The sequence below is a fragment of the Scyliorhinus canicula genome, chromosome 11 (genome assembly GCF_902713615.1).
Source record: "Scyliorhinus canicula chromosome 11, sScyCan1.1, whole genome shotgun sequence".
Lineage (NCBI taxonomy): Eukaryota > Metazoa > Chordata > Chondrichthyes > Carcharhiniformes > Scyliorhinidae > Scyliorhinus > Scyliorhinus canicula.
Genome location: NC_052156.1, coordinates 177,533 through 197,876, shown reverse-complemented (window position 1 = coordinate 197,876; position 20,344 = coordinate 177,533). Strand labels below are relative to the sequence as shown.

The 20,344-nt window shown below is 46.5% G+C and overlaps 1 protein-coding gene across 1 annotated transcript in view; it reads right to left on the bottom strand.

Annotated features, from left to right (window-relative positions):
* Positions 1-20,344, bottom strand: part of LOC119973697 (store-operated calcium entry regulator STIMATE-like) — a 194,117-nt gene that overhangs the window by 61,830 nt on the left and 111,943 nt on the right. Inside the window, exons 6-7 of the mRNA XM_038812072.1 lie at positions 19,842-19,919; positions 11,928-12,077 (exon numbers count right to left, since the gene is read on the bottom strand). Coding sequence (XP_038668000.1) covers positions 11,928-12,077; positions 19,842-19,919 — 228 coding nt within the window. The remainder of the gene's footprint in view (positions 1-11,927; positions 12,078-19,841; positions 19,920-20,344) is intronic.

Genomic DNA, 20,344 nt, shown 5'->3' with positions numbered 1-20,344 from the left:
TGGAATGGGTGGGTTGTCTTATGAGGAAAGGTTAGGCTTGTATTCACTGGAGTTTAGATGAGTAAGAGGTTACAAGTTAAACATGGGAAAGAGCGAGGTGTTTGCAATTCAGGCACGGGGGCAGGAAAGGAGACTGAGGGGGTTACCTTTTAAGATGGTGAGGAGGAGCTTTAGGTATCTGGGGATTCAGGTGGCTAAGGATTGGGGACAGCTCCACAAGTTAAATCTGGGTAAAGCGGTCGATCAGATGAAAAGGGATTTCCGCAGGTGGGACATGCTCCCGCTGACACTGGCAGGGAAGGTGCAGACGATGAAGATGACGGTCCCCGTGAGACTGCTGTTCTTTTTTCAATGTCTCCCGATCTTTGTCCTGAAGGCTTTTTTTAGGAAAATGAATGCGGCGATCTTCGGTTTTATGTGGGCTGGTGACGCCCCGAGGGTGAAAAAGGCATTCCTGGAACAGAGAGGGGGGCTTGGCCCTCCCAAGTTTCATTAATTATTACTGGGCGGCCAACATATCGATGCTCAGGAAGTGGATAGTGGGGGAGCAGCCGGTTTGGGAGCAAGTAGAGGCGGCATCCTGCAAGGGTACGAGTTTGGAGGCTTTATTGACGGTGCCCCTACCGTTCTCGCCGGCTCGGTACTCCATAAGCTCTGCCGTGGGGGCAGCCCTGAGGGTCTGGGGACAAGAGAGACGCACATGAGATTGGAGGGAGCATCAGTGTGGTTACCGATCTGTGACAAACAATGTTTTGTTCCTGAGGTGTGCTGGATGGGGGCTTTAGGAGGTGGCAGCAAACAGGGATTGAGAGATTTGGGGATCTCTTCATTCAAAGAAAAGAAAATTACAGCACAGGAACAGGGCCTTCGGCCCTCCCAGCCTGCGCTGATCCAGATCCTTTACCAAACCTGTCACCTATTTTCCAAGGATCTACTTCCCTCTGTTCCCCGCCCGTTCATGTATCTGTCTAGACGCATCTTAAATGATGCTATCGTGCCCGCCTCTACCACCTCCGCTGGCAAAACGTTCCAGGCACCCACCACCCTCTGCGTAAAAAACTTTCCACGCACATCTCCTTTAAATTTTCCCCCTCGCACCTTGAAATCGTGACCCCTTGTAATTGTCACCCCCACTCTTGGAAAAAGCTTGTTGCTATCCACCCTGTCCATACCTCTCATAATTTTGTAGACCTCAATCAGGTCCCCCCTCAACCTCCGTCTTTCCAACGAAAACAATCCTAATCTACTCAACATTTCTTCATAGCTAGCACCCACCATACCAGGCAACATCCTGGTGAACCTCCTCTGCACCCTCTCCAAAGCATCCACATCCTTCTGGTAATGTGGCGACCAGAACTGCACGCAGTATTATAAATGTGGCCTCACCAAAGTCCTATTCAACTGTACATGACCTGCCGACTCTTGTACTCAATACCCCGTCCGATGAAGGCAAGCATGCTGTGTGCCTTCTTGACCACTTATCGACCTGCGTTGCCACCTTCAGGGTACAATGGACCTGAACTCCCAGATCTCTGTACGTCAATTGTCCCCAGGACTCTTCCATTGACCGTATAGTCCGCTCTTGAATTAGATCTTCCAAAATGCATCACCTCGCATTTGCCTGCATTGAACTCCATCTGCCACGTCTCTGCCCAACTCTCCAATCTATCTATATTTTGCTGTATTCTCTGACAGTCCTCCTCACTATCTGCAACTCCACCAATCTTAGCATTGTCTGCAAACTTGCTAATCAGACCACCTATACCTTCGTCAAGATCATTTACGTATATGACAAACAACAGTGGTCCGAGCACAGATCCCTGTAGAACACCACTAGTCACCTTTCTCCATTTTGAGCCACTCCCTTCCACCACTACTCTGTCTCCTGTTGCCCAGCCAGTTCTTTATCCATCTAGCTAGTACACCCTGAACCCCATACGACTTCACTTTTTCCATCAACCTGCCATGGGAAATTTTATCAAACGCCTTACTGAAGTCCATGTATATGACATCTACAGCCTTTCCCTCATCAATTAACTTTGTCACTTTCTCAAAGAATTCTATTAGGTTTGTAAGACATGACCATCCCTGCACAAAACCATGCTGCCTATCACAATTTTCTTCCAAATGTGAATAGATCCTATGCCTCAGTGTCTTCTCCAACAGTTTGCCTACCACTGACGTCAAGCTCACAGGTCTATAATTCCCTGGATTATCCCTGCTACCCTTCTTAAACAAAGGGACAACATTAGCAATTCTCCAGTCCTCTGGGCCTCACCCGTGCTCAAGGATGCTGCAAAGATACCTGTTAAGGCCCCAGCTATTTCGTCCCTCGCTTCCCTCATTAACCTGGGATAGATCCCATCCGGTCCTGGGGACTTGTCCACCTTAATGCCTTTTAGAATACCCAAAACCTCCCCCTTCCTTATGACTACTTGACTTAGAGTATTTAAACATCCATCCCTAGCCTCAACATCCGTCATGTCCCTCTCCTTGGTGAATACCGATGCAAAGTACTCATTAAGAATCTCACCCATTTCCTCTGAGTCCACTCATAAATTCCCTCTTTTGTCTTTGAGTGGACCAATCCTTTCTCTAGTTATCCTCTTGCTCCTTATATACGAATAAAAGGCTTTGGGATTTTCCTTAACCCTGTTAGCCAAAGATATTTCATGACCCCTTTTAGCCCTCTTTATTGCGCGTTTGAGATTCGTCCTACTTTCCCGATATTCCTCCAAAGCTTCATCAGTTTTGAGTCGCCTCGATCTTATGTATGCTTCCTTTTTCATCTTAGCTAGTCTCACAATTCCACCTGTCATCCATGGTTCCCTAATCTTGCCATTTCTATCCCTCATTTTCACAGGGACATGTCTGTCCTGCACTCTAATCAATCTTTCCTTAAAAGACTCCCAAATTTCAAATGTGGATTTACCCTTAAACAGCTGCTCCCAATCCACATTCCCTAGCTCCTGCCGAATTTTGTTATATTTGGCCTTTCCCCAATTTAGCACTCTTCCTTTAGGACCACTCTCATCTTTGTCCATGAGTATTCTAAAACTTATGGAATTGTGATCGCTATTCCCAAAGTAATCACCGACTGAAACTTCAACCACCTGGCTGGGATCATGCCCCAATACCAGGTCCAGTATGGCCCCTTCCCGAGTTGGTCTATTTACATACTGCTCTAAAAAAATCTCCTGGATGCTCCTTACAAACTCTGCTCCATCTACGCCTCCAACACTACATGAGTCCCATTCAATGTTGGGGAAGTTAAAACCTCCCATCACAACCACCCTATTGTTCCTACATTGTTCTATAATCTGTCTACATATTTGTACCTCTACTTCACGCTCGTTTTTGGGAGGCCTATAGTAAAGTCCCAACGATGTTACTGCACCCTTCGTATTTCTTAGCTCTATCCATATTGCCTCAGTGCTCGAATCCTCCATCGTGCCCTCCTTAATCACAGCTGTGATATCATCTCTTACCAATAATGCAACTCCTCCACCCCTTTTACCTCCCTCTCTATCCCTCCTGAAGCATCTATACCCTGGGATATTTAGTTGCCAGTCTTGCCCATCGCTCAACCAAGTCTCAGTAATACCAATAACATAATATTCCCAGGTACTAATCCAGGCCCTAAATTCATCTGCCTTACCTGCTACACTTCTCACATTAAAACAAATGCACCTCAGACCACCTGTCCCTTTGCGATCATCATCTCTTCCCTGTCTACTCTTCCCCTTAGTCACATTGAGGTTATTATCCAGTATCTTACTGGCTTTAGTTGCTGCTTCTTTACTGACCTCTAGCTTCCTAATCTGGTTCCCATCCCCCTGCTACATTAGTTTAAAACCTCCCCAACAGTGTTAGCAAAAGCATCCCCGAGGACATTGGTTCCAGTCCTGCCCAGGTGTAGACCATCCGATTTGTAATGGTCCCATCGCCCCCAGAACCGGTTCCAATGTCCCAAAAATCTGAACCCCTCCCTCCTGCACCATCTCTCAAGCCACGTATTCATTCTGACTATTCTTGAATTTCTACTCTGACTGTTTCGTGGCACTGGTCGCAATCCTGAGATTACTACCTTTGAGGTCCTACTTTTTAACTTATCTCCTAATTCCCTAAATTCTGATTGAAATGAAAAAATGAAAATCGCTTATTGTCACAAGTAGGCTTCAAATGAAGTTACTGTGAAAAGCCCCTAGTCAGCACATTCCGGCGCCTGTTCGGGGAGGCTGGTACGGGAATTGAACCGTGCTGCTGGCCTGCCTTGGTCTGCTTTAAAAGCCAGCTCTTTAGCTCTGTGCTAAACCAGCCCCTGTAGGACCTCATCCCGTTTTTTTACCTATATCGTTGGTGCCTATATGCACCACGACAACTGGCTGTTCACCCTCCCCCTTCAGTATGTCCTGCAGCCGATCTGAGACATCCCTGACCCGTGCACCCGGGAGGCAACATACCATTCGGGAGTCTCGTTTTCGATCACAGAAACGCCTGTCTACTCCCCTTACGATTGAATTCCCTATGACTATAGCCCTGCCAGTCTTTTTTCCCGCCCTTCTGTGCAGCAGAGCCAGCCACAGTGCCATGAGGGTTTCCCGAGCCTGGAGGCATTGAAGGAAGAGTTTGAGTTGCCAGGTGGGAACAGGTTTCGGTACCTCCAGGACTTTGTCCGGAGGCAGGTTCCAAGCTTTCCTCGCCTCCCCCTCATGGGACTACAGGATAAGGTGATGTTAAAAATGGGGGTTGGGGAGGGGAGGGTCTCGGAGATATACAAGTTGATGGAGTGGGAGGTGAAAATGAAGTGTGAAGAGGAGCTGGGAGGAGAGTTGGAAATGGGAAAAGGCTTTGAAGAAAGTTAATCCATCCTCTCTTGTGCCAGACTTAGCCTGATCAAGTTCAAGGTGGTTCATAGGGTCCACATGACGGTAGCCCAGGTGAGTAGGCTTTTTGAGGAAGTGGAGGATAGGTGCGGACGCTGTGGGGGAAGCCCGGCAAATTATGTACATAAGTTCTGGGCATGTCCGAAATTGAGGGGATTCTGGCAGGGACTTGTGGACGTTATGTCAGAGGTCCTGGAAGGGTTACCCCGAGTCCAGGATTAGTAATATTTGGGGCATCAGAAGATCCGGGGGCCAGATTGGGGGGGGGGGGGGGGGGTGGATGTTCTGGCCTTCTGGCCTTCTCCTCCCTGGTAGCCCGGAGACGGATTTTGCTGGGATGGAAAGACTCGGAACCCCCAAAGTCAGGAGTGTGGGTCAGCGACTTGGCCGGGTTTCTCAGGCTGGAAAAGATTAAGTTCGCCTTGGGAGGGTCAATTCAGGGGTTTGCCCGGAGGTGGCAGCCATTCATCAACTTCTTCAAGGAAAATTGAACTGCAGCAGTAAGGGATGGGAGGCATGGGAGTGTAAGACAAGGACACGGAATTTAGTACACGGCTAATTAGGAAATAGGGTGGGGGTAGTAGGGGACGTTGTTTTTAGTTTTTTTTTGCGTCTTGTTAAAGTGTTAAACTGTAAACTATGAAAATTAGAAATGCTTCAATAAAATATTTTCTAAAAAAAAAAATGGACTCCAAATGACTGAATTCAGGCTAACCGGCCTATAATTTCCCATCTTCTGCCTCCCTCCCTTCTTAAACAGCGGTGTTAAATTAGCCACTTTCCAGTCCTCTGGGACACTTCCTGCCTCCAGTGATTCCTGAAAGATCACCACCAATGCCTCCACAATCTCCTCAGCTATCGCTTTTAGAACCCTGGCGTGTAGTTCATCTAGACCAGGTGATTTATCCACCTTCAGACCTTTCAGGTTCCCCAGAACCTTCTCAGTGATGGCCAGTACACTCACCTGTGCCCCCTGATTCTCCTGGAGCTCGGGGATCCCATTGGTGTCTTCCACCATGTTCCACCATGAAGACTGATGCAAAGTAACTATTCAGTTCGTCTGCCATTTCTGTGTTTCCTATTATTACTTCTCCAGCCACATTTTCCAGTGGTCCAATGTCTAGTTTTGCCTCTCTCTTCTCTTTTATATATTGAAAAAAAACTCTTCCTGTCTTCTTTTATATTACTAGCTGGCTTGCACTCATATTTCATCTTCTCCCCATTATTGCTTTTTTAAGTTGTCCTCTGCTCGCTTTTAAAGGCTTCCCAATCCTCTGACTTTTTCTTTTGCTTTTATGCTGTCCTTGACTTCTTTCGTCAGCCATAGCTGCCTTGTCCTCCCCTTTGCACATTTCTTCCTCAGGATGAAATTCTAATGTGCCTCCCTAGTAACCCCCAAAAACTCCTGCCATTGCTGTTCCACTGTCTTCTCTGCTCGTCTCCTTCTCCAATCAACTCTGGCCAGCTCCTCCCTCATGTCTTTGTAGTTACCGTTATTTAATTGTAATGCCGTTACATCTGATTCCAGCTTCTCCCCCTCAAACTGCAGGGTAAATTCAATCCTATTGTGGTCACTGCTCCCGAAGGATTCCTTCAACTTAAGTTCCCTAATCAAGTCTGCCTCATTGTGGGCAGCGCGGTAGCATGGTGGTTAGCACAATTGCTTCACAGCTCCAGGGTCCCAGGTTCGATTCCGGCTTGGGTCACTGTCTGTGCGGAGTCTGCACATCCTCCCCGTGTGTGCGTGGGTTTCCTCCGGGTGCTCCGGTTTTCTCCCACAGTCCAAAGATGTACAGGTTAGGTGGATTGGCCATGCTAAAGTGCCCTTAGTGTCCAAAATTGCCCTTAGTGTTGGGTGGGGTTACTAGGTTTATGGGGATAGGGTGGACGTGTTGACCTCGGGTAGGGTGCTCTTTCCAAGAGCCAGTGCAGACTCGATGGGCCGAGTGGCCTTCTGCACTGTAAATTCTATGAATTACACATCACTAAATCCAGAATTGGGCCCCGTCACAAGCTGCTCCAAAAAAATCTTAGACATTCCACAAATTCCTTTCCTTGGGATCCATTACCAACCTGATTTTCCCAGTCCACCTGCATATTGAAGACCCCCATGATTATTGTGATATTGCCTTTTTCACATGCCTTTTCTATCTCCCAATTTATTTTCTGCCCCACATCCTGACTACTGGTAGGGTGACTGTACATAACTCCCATCAGGGTCTTCTTACCTTTGCGATTCTTCAACTCTACCCACAAAGATTCTATGTCTTCTGATCCTATATCGCTTCTTGCTATCGATTTAACTTCATTCCTTACCAATAATGCCCATCTGCCTGTCCTTTCGATAGGACACATATCATTATATATATAGCTCCCAGCCCTGATCCGCTTGCAGCCACGTCTCTCTGATGTCCACAATATCGTACCGGCCAATTTCAATGTGCGCAACAAGCTCATTTATCTTGTTCTGCATACTGCGCGTATTTAAGTAGAACACTCTCAATCCTGCATTGACCACCTCCCTTCTCACACTTGTTACTTTTTTTGCTCTGCCTGAGGGTGATGTTGCAATTGTACAAGGTGTTAGTGCGGCCACACCTGGAGTATTGTGTTCAGTTTTGGTCTCCTTACTTGAGAAAGGACGTACTGGCGCTGGAGGGTGTGCAGAGGAGATTCACTAGGTTAATCCCAGAGCTGAAGGGGTTGGATTATGAGGAGAGGTTGAGTAGACTGGGACTGTACTCGTTGGAATTTAGAAGGATGAGGGGGGATCTTATAGAAACATTTAAAATTATGAAGGGAATAGATAGGATAGATGCGGGCAGGTTGTTTCCACTGGCGGGTGACAGCAGAACTAGGGGGCATAGCCTCAAAATAAGGGGAAGTAGATTTAGGACTGAGTTTAGGAGGAACTTCTTCACCCAAAGGGTTGTGAATCTATGGAATTCCTTGCCCAGTGAAGCAGTTGAGGCTCCTTCATTACATGTTTTTAAGGTAAAGATAGATCGTTTTTTGAAGAATAAAGGGATTAAGAGTTATGGTGTTCGGGCCGGAAAGTGGAGCTGAGTCCACAAAAGATCAGCCATGATCTAATTGAATGGCGGAGCAGGCTCGAGGGGCCAGATGGCCTACTCCTGCTCCTAGTTCTTATGTTCTTATGTTCTTATGTTGTTCTGTCATTTTTGTTCTCTATTTTCCCTTCAGTTATTACACCTTCTAAGCTACCGTTCTGGTTCCCACCCTCCCGCATACTGGTGAAAATCCTGAGTGACTCTCGGAAATCTCCCAGCCAGGATATCAGTGCCCCTCCAGTTTAGATGTAACCCATCCTTCTTGTACAGGTCCCACCTGCCCGGATGAGATCCCAATGGTCCAGAAATCTGAAACCCTGCCTCCTACACCACCAGTTTAGCCACGTGTTTAGCTGCACTATCCTCCTAGTTCTAGCCTCACTGGCACGTGGCACGGGGAGTAATCCTGAGATTACAACCCTAGAGGTCCTGCTTTTTAGCTTATTGCCTAACTCCCTGAACTCCTTCTGCAGGACCTCATCACTCTTCCTGCCTATGTCGTTAGTACCTATGTGTACTACGACCTCTGGCTGTTCACCCTCCCCCTTTAGGATGTTCCGTGTTCGTTCAGAGACATCCTTGACCCTGGCACCAGGGAGGCAACACACCATCCTGGAGTCTCTTTCACGTCCACAGAAGCACCTATCTGTGCCCCTTACTGTAGAGTCCGCTATAACTATCACCCTCCTGCACTTTGCCCTCCCCTGCTGAGCAACAGAGCCAGTTGTGGTGTCACTATTCTGGCTGCTGTTGTTTCCCCCTGATAGGCTATTCCCTCAACAGTATCCAAATTGGTATATCTGTTAGAGAGGGGGACAGCCACAGGGGATTCCTGCACTGACTGCCTGCCCTTTCTAGCGGTCACTCATCTGTCTGCCTGCACCTTGGGTGTGACCACGTCTCTAACACTCCTATCTATGACACTTTCCACCACCTGCATGCTCCTAGAGCACTGCACCCCGCTGAGTGACATTTATGAACTAGTTAATTAATTCACAATAAATAATTAAATTGATATTTGATTGAAGTTACAATTAACTATATGACCCTGGCGCTAAATTTTTAATGTAAAATTGCTAAATACTAATCTCTGCCCTCAGGTTCAGTTACTCCTCTATCTCATTAATTAATTTGTTTCTTCAATGTTTTTGTTTTCAAATTTAACAGATTCCCTACCAGCCAATCAGGTCACAGTTTTACTGTTATGTCACTTCAGTTTTTCCCCACACAATTTATAACAACAATCTTTATTATTGTCACAAATAGGCTTACATTAACACTGCGATGAAGTTACTGTGAAAATCCCCTAGTTACCACATTCCGTAGGTTCTGCCTCCTTGACTGATTCTCGAGGTCCTCCATTTTTCCCCTCAACCTCTTTTGGCTCACCACCACAAGCTCCATCTTGGTCTCCATCGAGGACGGCCACTCCTCATGTTTACCCACAGACGCCTCCACTTTCTGGAGCGCCAGGCCCTGTACCTCCAACCTCTGGTCCACTCCCTTGATCGCCACCCTCAGTGGTTAGTACTGCTGCCTCACAGGTCCAGGGACCCAGGTTCAATTCCGGCCTCGGGTGACTGTGTGGAGTTTGTACTTTCTCCCCGTGTCTGCGTGGGTTTCCTCCGGGTGCTCCAGTTTCCTCCCACAGTCCAAAGTTGTGCAGCTTAGGTGGATTGGCCATGATAAATTCCCTCTCAGTGTCCAAAAGATTAGGTCGGGTTATAGGGTAGACGCATGGGCTTAAGTAGGGTGCTCTTTCCAAGGGTCGGTGCAGACTCAATGGGCTAAATGGCCTCCTTCTGCACTGTAGGGGTTCTGTGATTCTATGGTCTGCCAGGTCGTCTAAGGCCGCCAGCCTTTGCTGCTGGCACTTTGCAGTTTGAAATTCCACCAGTTACTCGATAGACCATTGGGTTGGCAATGCCACCCCAGCACTCTCCACCTTCTTTTCTTGTACCGCACCTTGAATACCCTCTCGCTCATGTTGCTGCCTCCAACTCGTCACACTTCTGGTCAAATAAGCCATAAACCGGACTCACGACAGAGCATCCTTGACCCTCGGTGCTCTTGCACCTTTCACCAACCAGCACCCCTTAATTTGGGTGGAAAAGGACCTTAGAATTCCACCTCGAGGGTGGGAGCCAGCAATGTGCGACCATTCACTCCATGGCTGCCACCGGAAGTCATTCCCTTGCTTTCTAGAGGTCATAGGGTTGAAAGGTGCTGTTGAAAGAGCCTTGGGAGATGGTACATACTGCTGCCATTGTATGTCGGTGGTGGAGGAAGTGAATATTTGTTGGTGGGGTACCAATCAAGTGGGCTGATCAGCAAGAGATCTCCTCGCCCTTGTTTGACCTAATGCCATGAGACTTCATGGGGTCCAGAGCCAATGTTGAGGACTCTCAGGACTCCTGACTGCATATCATTGCCCCCTCTGGTGGAGCTGTGATGTCAGTGGGACACAGCACATCCAGGGGTGGTGATGAACGCGACACTGTAATGTGCCATTATGTTCGGCTGTTGCTTGACTAGTCTGAGGAACAGATTTCCCAATTTTGGCACAAGCCCCTTGATGTTAGTATGAGTAACTTTGCAGTGTCGACATGGCTGAGCATGCCATTGTCAGTTTTGGTGCCTAGGTTGATCCGTTTCCTATCTCCTTGACTTTGTTGCACTGGTAAAACTAAGACGGTGTAGAGGAGATTTACCAGAATGGTTCCAGGCATAAGGTTTTTAGTTACAAGGGTTGCTCTCCTTGAAGCAAGGAAATCGAGGAGCGATTTATAATTATCTTTATTGTCACAAGTAAGCTTACATTAAAACTCCGGCGCCTGTTCAGGTACACTGAGGGAGAATTCAGAATGTCCAATTCACCGAACAAGCACATCTTTTGGGAATTGTGGGAGGAAACGGGAGCATCCAGAGGAAACCCACGCAGACATGGGGAGAACGTGCAGACTCCGCACAGACAGTCACCCAGCGGGAAATCGAACCCAGATCCCTTGCACTGTGAAGCAACTCTGCTAACCACTGTGTTACCGTGCCGCCCCAGGATAGAGGCATCCAAGATTATGACAAGCCAGACTAGGAAAACCTATTCCCCTTTGCTGATCGTACAAAGACCAGTGGGCACACATTGCCAGGGGCACACATTGAAGATTCTGGGTGTTAGAAGCTGAGGGAATGTGAGAAAAAACTTTTTTTAACACAGAGTGGTAATAACAAGGAACTTGGGTCCACGGGTGTGTGGCTACAAAAACAATCAATAATTTCAAAAGGAAATTGGACAGTTACTTGTTGGAAATAAACTTACAGGGCTACAGGGTAGTGGGAGAGACTGGATTGCTCCGCAGGGAACTGGCATGGATTCGCTGGGCTGTTGGCCACTTTCTGTGCTGTAAATGACCAATCACTGCATCATAATTTTCCCATAGGTGTTTGCGTCTGCAGCTCACGAACCTTATTAACCACACTGTGCATTGACATGCCTGAACTGCAAATCTAATTCAGACCTCTTCATATTTCATATGATTCCACCAAATTCTGCACTACTCCTAGCTCTTAACTGTCCCTCCCAGAACTGTGTAGCCTTTTTAAATATTACACCTTGGTGCCCATAAGGAGGTATAATGATCCGGAATGCACTGCCTGAAAGGGTGGTGAAAGCAGATGTAACAGTAATCTTTTTCAAAAGGAGATTTGACAAATACTTGAAAGCAAAACAAAATAATCAGGCCTTTGAAGAAAGTGTGGAGCTGACAGGAAAAGCACCTTCAAAGAGCCAGTACACGCACAATGTGTCAACCAGTTTCTTTCTGTGCGGTATCATTCTATGACTCTAACCATTCGCTTTCTTGTTCTCTCAAGAGTGAGCGGGATGGGGGGTTGGGGAAACATTTGCCATGGAATCTATTAATCGCACAGTCATACCGAGAGATGGAGTGTGTGACATGATTCAAGTGCTTACCTCGGACTCAGACTCCTCATGCGATGCTGCTCTTCTGTATCTGACCTTGTTGCTGCTTCTAGAGTCGTCCTCCCCAACGTCTCCTTCCAGTTTAGCTTTAGTTTTACCTTTTCTCATTAGAAAATTATCTACTACCCAAAACATTAATGCCTGTGAGGAATGACAAAGCAAAACATATAGCAGAGTTAAGGATTACAATTGCAACAGACATAGAACATAGTGCAGAAGGAGGCCATTCGGCCCATCGAGTCTGCACCGACCCACTTAAGCCCTCACTTCCACCCAATCTCTGTAACCCAGGGGTGGGCAAACTATGGCCCGCGGGCCGCATGCGGCCCGCCAAAGGTCTTTATGCGGCCCACCAAGTCATTAAAAAAAAAAAAAAAATTTTTTTAAATTTTTTTTTAAATTTAAAATTTTTTTTTTTAAGGTTAATGGGGGGGGGGGGGCTGTTGGGTTACTTACTGGTATAGGGTGGATACGTTGACTTGAGTAGGGTGATCATTGCTCGGCACAACGCTGAGGGCCAAAGGGCCTGTTCTGTGCTGTACTGTTCTATGTTCTATATGAGGCGCCCAGAATCATAACCGGGTGAAGTAATTATTTTACTTAATATACTATGCGGCCCTTTAAAATTGTGAATTTCTGAATGTGGCCCTTGCACGGAAAAGTTTGCCCACCCCTGCTGTAACCCAATAACCCCATCTAACCTTTTTTGGACACCAAGGGCAATTTAGCATGGCCAATCCACCTAACTTGCATGTCTTTGGACTGTGGGAGAAAACCAGAGCACTCGGAGGAAACCCACGTAGACACAGAGAGAATGTGCGGACTCCGCATGGACTGTGACCCAGCGGGGAATCAAACCTGGGACCCTAGAGCTGTGAAGCAACTGTGCTATCCACTATGCTACTGTGCTGCCCCACAGGAAGGAGGCCATTTAACCCCTCGAATCTGTTCTACCACCATTCAATGATATCATGCTGATCTGTATCCTAATTCTATTTACCTACCTTGGCCTCACATCTTTTCATTTCTCTGGTTAACAACTCAATCTCAGTTTTAAAATTAACAACTGATATAGCATCAATTGCTGTTTGCATAAGAGATTCCCAAACTTATACCATCCTTAGTGTTTCTTAATTTCACTCCTGAAAGATCAGGCTCTAATTTTTAGTTTGTGTCATCTGGTCCTCAACTCTCCAAATTGGAAAAACGTTTCTGCCCCTTTCCCTTAATATCTAGAAAACACTGATCAATCAACCCTTAAATCTTCTCAATCCAAGAGAATAGAACCCCAGATTGTATAAATCTTCTCGTAGCTTAACCTTTAGTCAAGATATCACTCTGCCTAGTGAAAAGCACAGCAGAGGCATGGGAAAACCACACCTGAAAATTTCCCTCCAAACCACGCACCATCCCGACTTCAAACTATATCTTTGTTCCTTCACCGCTGGATCAAAATCCTGGAACTCTCTTCCAAACAACATGGTATGTGAAGAAAAAAAAACTGAAGACAAATGTAGGTTCCTTGCAATCAGAAACAGGAGAATTTATAATGGGGAACAACAAAATGGCTGAGCAACTAAATACATACTTTGGTTCTGTCTTCACAATGGACACAAATCAGATACCAGAAATGTTAGAGAACACAGGATTGAGTGGGAGTGAGGAACCAAAGGAGATCAGTATTGATAAAGAAAATGTTATTGGGGAATTTGAGGGGATTGAAGGCCTATAAACCCCCAGGGCCTGATGATCAATATCCCAGAGTACTTACGGAAGTAACCCTAGCAATAGTGGATACGTTGGTGGTCATCTTCCAAGATTCTATAGACTCTGGACATTTCCTGCAGATTGGAGAGTAGCTAATATAATCCCACTATTTAAAAAGGGAGGTAGAGAGGGAATTTATAGACCAGTTAGTCTGACGGTGGTATTCGGGAAAATTTTAGAACCCGTCAAAAGATTTTATAGCAGAGCACTTAGAAAACAGTGAACAATTGGACAGAGTCATCATGAATTTATGAAAGAATTTCCTAACGGTAGGCAGTAACGAGTGGGGTACCACAGGGATCAGTGCTGGGGCCCCAGCTAATCTCAATATATATTAATGATTTAGATGAGGAAACTAAATGTAATATATCCAAGTTTGCAGATAACACAAATCTGGGTGGGAGGATGTAGAGATCCTTCCATGTGATTTGGACAAGTTGAGTGAGTGGGCAAAAGAATGGCGGATGTGGTATAATTTGTATAAATATGAAGTTATGCACTTTGATAGCAAAAACAGGAAGGCAGATCATCTGATTGATCATAAATTAGGAGAGGGAATGTGCAACGTGACCTGGGTGTCATCATATGAGTAGTGGACTCGCCAACACTAAACGCATTCAAATGGTCATTGGATAGGCATATGGACGATAAGGGAATAGTGTAGATGGGCTTTAGAGGAGTTTCACAGGTCGACGCAACATCGAAGGCCGAAGGGCCTGTACTGTACTGTTCTATATGCCAGTCGTTGAAGGTAAGCAGCAGGCGGTAAAGAAGGCAAATAACCTGTTGGCCTTCAAGAGGATTTGAGCAAAGGAACAATGATGTCTTGCTGTAATTATACAGGACCTTGGAGAGGCGGTGGCGTAGTGGTACTGTCACTGGACTAGTAAACCAGAAACCCAGGTAATGCTCTGCGGATCCGGGTTTGAATCCAGCCACTGCAGATGGTGAAATTTGAATTCAATAAAAATCTGGAATTAAAAGTCTAATGATGATCATGAAATGATCGTTGATTTTTGTAAAAGCCCATCTGGTTCATTAATGTCCTTTAGGGAAGGAAATCTGCCATCCTTATCTGGTCTGGTCTACATGTAATAATAATAATCTTTATTATTGTCACAAGTAGGCTTACATTAACACTGCAATGAAGTTACTGTGAAAATCCCCTAGTCGCCACATGGGTACATGGGGGTAGAATTCAGAATGCCCAAATTACCTAATGCCACGTCGTTCAGGACTTGTGGGACGAAACCCACGCAGACACGGGGAGAGCGTGCAAACACCGCAGACAGTGACCCAAGCCGGGAATCGAACCTGGGACCCTGGCACTGTGAAGAAACAGTACTAACCACTGCGCTACCGTATTTTTCTGATGATTGAGAATAGCCTGATGGGGTGGTAATTGGCTGGGTTGGATTTGTCCTGTTTTTTGTATAAAGGACATATCTGGACAATTTTCCACATTGCCGGGTGGATGTCAATGTTGGAGCTGTACGTGAACAGCTTGGCTAGGGGCGCGGTAACATCTGGAGCACAAGTCTTCCTTACTATTGCTGGGATATTGTCAGGGCCCATAGCCTTTGCAGTATCCAGGGCCTTCAACCATTTCTTGATATCACATGGAGTGAATCCAATTGGCTGATGACTGACATCTGTGATGCTGCGGACCTCTGGAGGGGGCAGAGATGGATCATCCACTCGGGATTGTTGCGTATGATTCAGCCTTATCTTCTGCTCTGATGTGCTGGGATCCTCCATTATTGAGCATGAGGATATCTGTGGAGCATCCACCTCCAGTCAGGTGTTTAATTGTCCACCACCATTCATGACATGATAGGGCCGCGGAGCTTGGATGTGATCTGTTGGTTGTGGAATTGCTTAGCTCTGTCTATTATTTGCTGCTTATGCTGTTTTGCACACAAGTAGTCCTGTGTTGTAGCTTCATCAGGTTGACACCTGGTGATGCTCCTGGCATGCTCTCCTGCTCTCTTCACTGAACCAAGGTTGATACTTGGTTTAATGGTAATGGTAAAGTGGGGATCTGCAAGGCCATGAGGTTGCAATTGCTAGCATCCATTATATCCTCCATTCCCCTTTCACCATTCCGAAGGGTACTTGGTTTCCATGACATCCTGGTACACACCTTATTTGCCCCCAACACCACCACGTGTGGTACGTTTCCGTGGAGATGCACCTGTCCATTTTCCCCCTCCTCTTCACTGCTCAAGATCCCAAACATTTCTTCCAAATGAAACATGATTTGTGTACTTCTTTCAACTTATTACACTGCATCAATGTACATTTGGCGACCACTTTGCAGAACTAGTTTCTCCATTCAGTCCACAAGCATGACCCCAAGTTTCCAGTTGCCCATCATTTTATTTGCTTTCAAGCTGACCCTCTGTCTGAAAAGTGAGAGCAGCTTCAGAGTGAGAAACAACATGGACAGAGGCGGATCCGGCCAGTTAAAAAGTGTGGGTTGGGGGCGGGGGGATGTGTGTTCAAGCACACTATAATAGGGTGTGTGCCGATGGGACGCTCTTCACCTGAATCAAGCTGGGACCAGAGCTCTGGCGAATTGCATGACTAGGGCTGTAGATAGGGCTGCAAACTGATTGGGGGCCGGGGGTTCAGTTGCATTGAAAATTAGAATATCAAAGTTAAAGAAGGTAGATGTACATGCTTATGATGAACATTGTAAACTAGTTATGGGGGCTCAAGAGAGGGTGATAAAGTTTCTAGTACAGAGAGTATCAAAAGCAGCAGGAATCTAACTCCAGGCACAACAGAAAAGGGGACAACTATGAGAAGTGGGGTGGTCAATGCAGGACTGAGGGTGTTGTACCTAAATGCACACAGTATATGGAACAAGGTAAATGAGTTTGTAGCACACATTGAAATTAGTGGGTACAATTGGTAGTCCCATCAATTGGTAGATGTGGCTGCAAGGGAATCAGCACTGAGATCTAAATATCCAAGTATATGTGTCCTATCGCAAGGACAGGCAGATGGGCAAAGGGGGCGGGGTTGCATTGTTGGTAAGAAATTAAATTAAATCAATAGCAAGAAGCGATATAGGGTCGGAAGGCATAGAATCTCTGTGGGTAGAGTTGAGAAATCACAAAGGAAAAAAGACCCTGATGGGAGTTATGTACACGATGTGGGGCAGAAAATAAATCAGGAGATGGAAAAGGCATGTAAAAAAGGCAATATCACAATAATCATGGGGGACTTCAATATGGAGATGGACTGGGCAAATCAGGTTGGTAGTGGATCCCAAGAAAAGGAATTTGTGGAATATCTACGAGGTGTTTTTTTGGAGCAGCTTGTGACAGAGCCTACTGGGGAACAGGCAATTCTGGATTTGGTGATGTGTAATGAGGCAGATTTGATTGGGGAACTGAAAGTGAAGGAATCCTGAGGAAGCAGTGACCACAATATGATAGAATTTACTCTGCAGTTTGAGAGGGAGAAGCTGCAATCAGATGTAACAATATTACAATTAAATAAGGGTAACTACAAAGATATGAGGGAGGAGCTGGCCAGAGTTGATTGGAAAAGGAGCCAAGCAGGGAAGACAGTGGAACAGCAATGGCTGGGATTTTGGGAGTTACTTGGGAGGCACAACAGAAATTCATCCCAAGGAGGAAACATGCTAAGGTGAGGATGAGGCATCCATGGATAACAAGGGAACTGAACCATAAACGCAAAAGAAAAAGCCTACAAAGTGGTAAGGATTAGTGGGAAACAAGAGGAATGGGAAGCCTTTAAAAGCAAGCAGAAGACAATTAAAAAATCAATAAGGGGTGGGGGGGGATGAAATATGAATGTAAGCTAGCAAGTAAAATAAAAGAAGATATCAACAATTTTTTTGATGTGTAAAAGAGAGGCGCAAGAATGGACTTTGGATCACTGGAAAATGAGGCTGGAGAACAAAAAAATAGCAGAGGAACTGAATAGTTATTTTGCACTAGTCTTCACAGTGGAAGACATCAGTGGCACACCAGAACCTCAAGAGAGTCAGGGGCAGAGGCGATTGTAGTGGCCATCACTACAGAGAAAATGCTGGGGAAGCTGAAAGTTCAAACGGTGGATAAATCACCTGGACCGGTTGGACTCATCCCAGGGTTCTGAAGAAGATAGTTGAGGAGATCTTGGAGGTGGTGATCTTTGAGGAATCACTGGAGTCAGGGATGGGTCCCAGAGGACTGGAAAGTGGCTAATGTAACACTGCTGTTTCAGAAGGGAGGGAGGCAGAAGGCGGCAAATTATAGGCTGGTTAGCCTGATTTCGGTCATTGGTGAGATTTGAGAGTCCATTATTAGGGATGAGACTGCAGAGTACTTAGAAGTGCATGATAAAATAGGACTGAGTCAGCATGGCTTCATGAAGGGGAGGCCATGCATGACAAATGTGTTAGAATTCTTTTGGGCCCCATATCGAAGGAAGGATGTGCTGGCCTTGGAGAGGGTCCAGACGAGTTTCACAATAATGATCGTGGGAATGAAGGGCTTGTTATATGAAGAGCGATTCAGGACTCTGGTCTGTACTCGATGGAGTTTAGAAGGATATTGGGGGATCTTATTGAAACTTACAGAATACTGGGAGGCCTGGATAGAGTGGACATGGAGAAAAAGTTTCCACTTGTAGGAAAAACAGAACTCAAGTGTACAACCTGAAGCTGAAGGGACAATCCTTTAAAAGTTAGAAAACGCCCCAAGTCGAACTGGAACAAGCAATGTCACACACAAAGACAGGCATAACTGGGGCCCGTGTGGATGCCCATAGCCACACCTTTTTTTTCAGGAAGTGAGACAAGTTCAGCTAGGGGTAGGAAGGTAGCAGCAGATGGGGTTGTTCGGGCATCTGCTTAAGGGATAAACGGACAGCCCTTAGACCCTCCTGGTGGGGGATGAAAGTGCTTCTGTTTTTATTTCAGAATTCCAGCATCTGCAGTATCTTGCTTTTATTCAAGTATATCTACACCATGCCTTAATAAAGTCCCCTTTATACCCAATGACCGACGTTCAAAGTTGATTCGTAAGCTAATGGTATTAAATACAAAATAAGCAGAATAGTTTCCAGAAAACAAGGGAGAAGATTTTCGGCCATGTTGTTTCTGGGGCACCTCCGGCCATTCCTGAAGAATAGTAGGAGAGCCCCCAAACGGGTTTGCCGCTCGATGGCGAATGGATCAAAATGCTCCTGACCCGCCACACCCGGCACGCTCTAGCTCGCACCCTCACTCTGCGGGAACGGGATTTGCATAGTTAAATGACTTTTTAGACTGATTTAAATATGCTCAGCCCATTTCAGACCCGGTCTTCTGGGATTCACTGGTCTCAGCGGTGCATCCGCCGCAAATCAGTACCGGTTTCCAAAATCTGAAACCAGGCCTGATGACGGAGCTCAGAGGCCATTGGAGCCACTGGGCGGTCAGGGACAGGGCAGGGCACGGCCCGGGTGCCCATTTGGCACGGCCCGGGTGCCCATTTGGCACTGCCCGGGCCCCCATCTGCCTCACCCCCCACCCCCCCCCGCTCCCCCAGGCCCCCATCTGCCTCCCCCCCCCCCCCGGGCCCCCATCTGCCTCAACCCCCCCCCCCCCCCGGGCCCCCATCTGCCTCCCCCCCCCCCCCCCCCCCCCCACCCACCCCGGGCCCCCACCTGGCACCGCCGGAGGATTTGGGCTATTGTCCATGTCTGCAGGGATCATGATGTCCATGGGTGGGACCTTCAACTAAACTTTAAAAAATGCGTCTGATCTTGGAGGCTTGCTGACACCTTTAGTTCCACACTTCAGAAAAAATTCTAAGTGTGGGAGAATTCAGTGAGTTTCGCCCCAAGATCAAATAAAAATAACTAAGTGCGGATGAAATGCGAAGGGAATCATGTGGGAACAACTGGCGGGATTCTCACCGATTTACCCGTCCAAAATGACACTTAGTTTGGGGGAATTTCGCCCAAAACGTTCCAGCTTTCAAAATGTATGGACATTTTCCACATTGTATCAAGTTCATTGGCATCAACCCAAATTCTCTACATTAGAATAGTCTTTGGCAGAAATGGAAAATCACACAAATGACTTAGTTAAGGGTCAAATTTCTCAGTAAAGGTCAGTCTGTAAGGACTACTTACATTGACAAAAAAAGGGACTATAAGCATCACAATTGCCAGTTCCAACTGTGGGTTCTGGATTGGATTGAGCAGTGCCACCTGTAAACAATCAGAAAAACAGTGCACAAATGATGAAAAGGTTATTTCACTGAGCAAGGTTATTCCCAGAATCTCCTTCCACAGCACAACCACAATTTCCTTTGAATGCTGATGTCACGGACCACCCCATCCGCAAATGTCTTCCATGGCCCATGTTACTGACCACCACACCCACAATCTCTCGCCACAGCTCACCTCATCTGCAATCTCTATTGATAGCCGACGTCAGACCACCCCATCCACAAGCTCCTTCTGGCCAGATGCACAGATGATCACAAATTGCAAAGTTGAAATACAAAGATAATTCCCAGCTTCTATTCTCTACGACAAACCATCTTCTTAAACCTTTCGCCTCCAACCTCAACAAGTATGAGGAGCTCATGGATTTGGTCACAGAGATTGAGAACATCTACCCAGCTGTCACT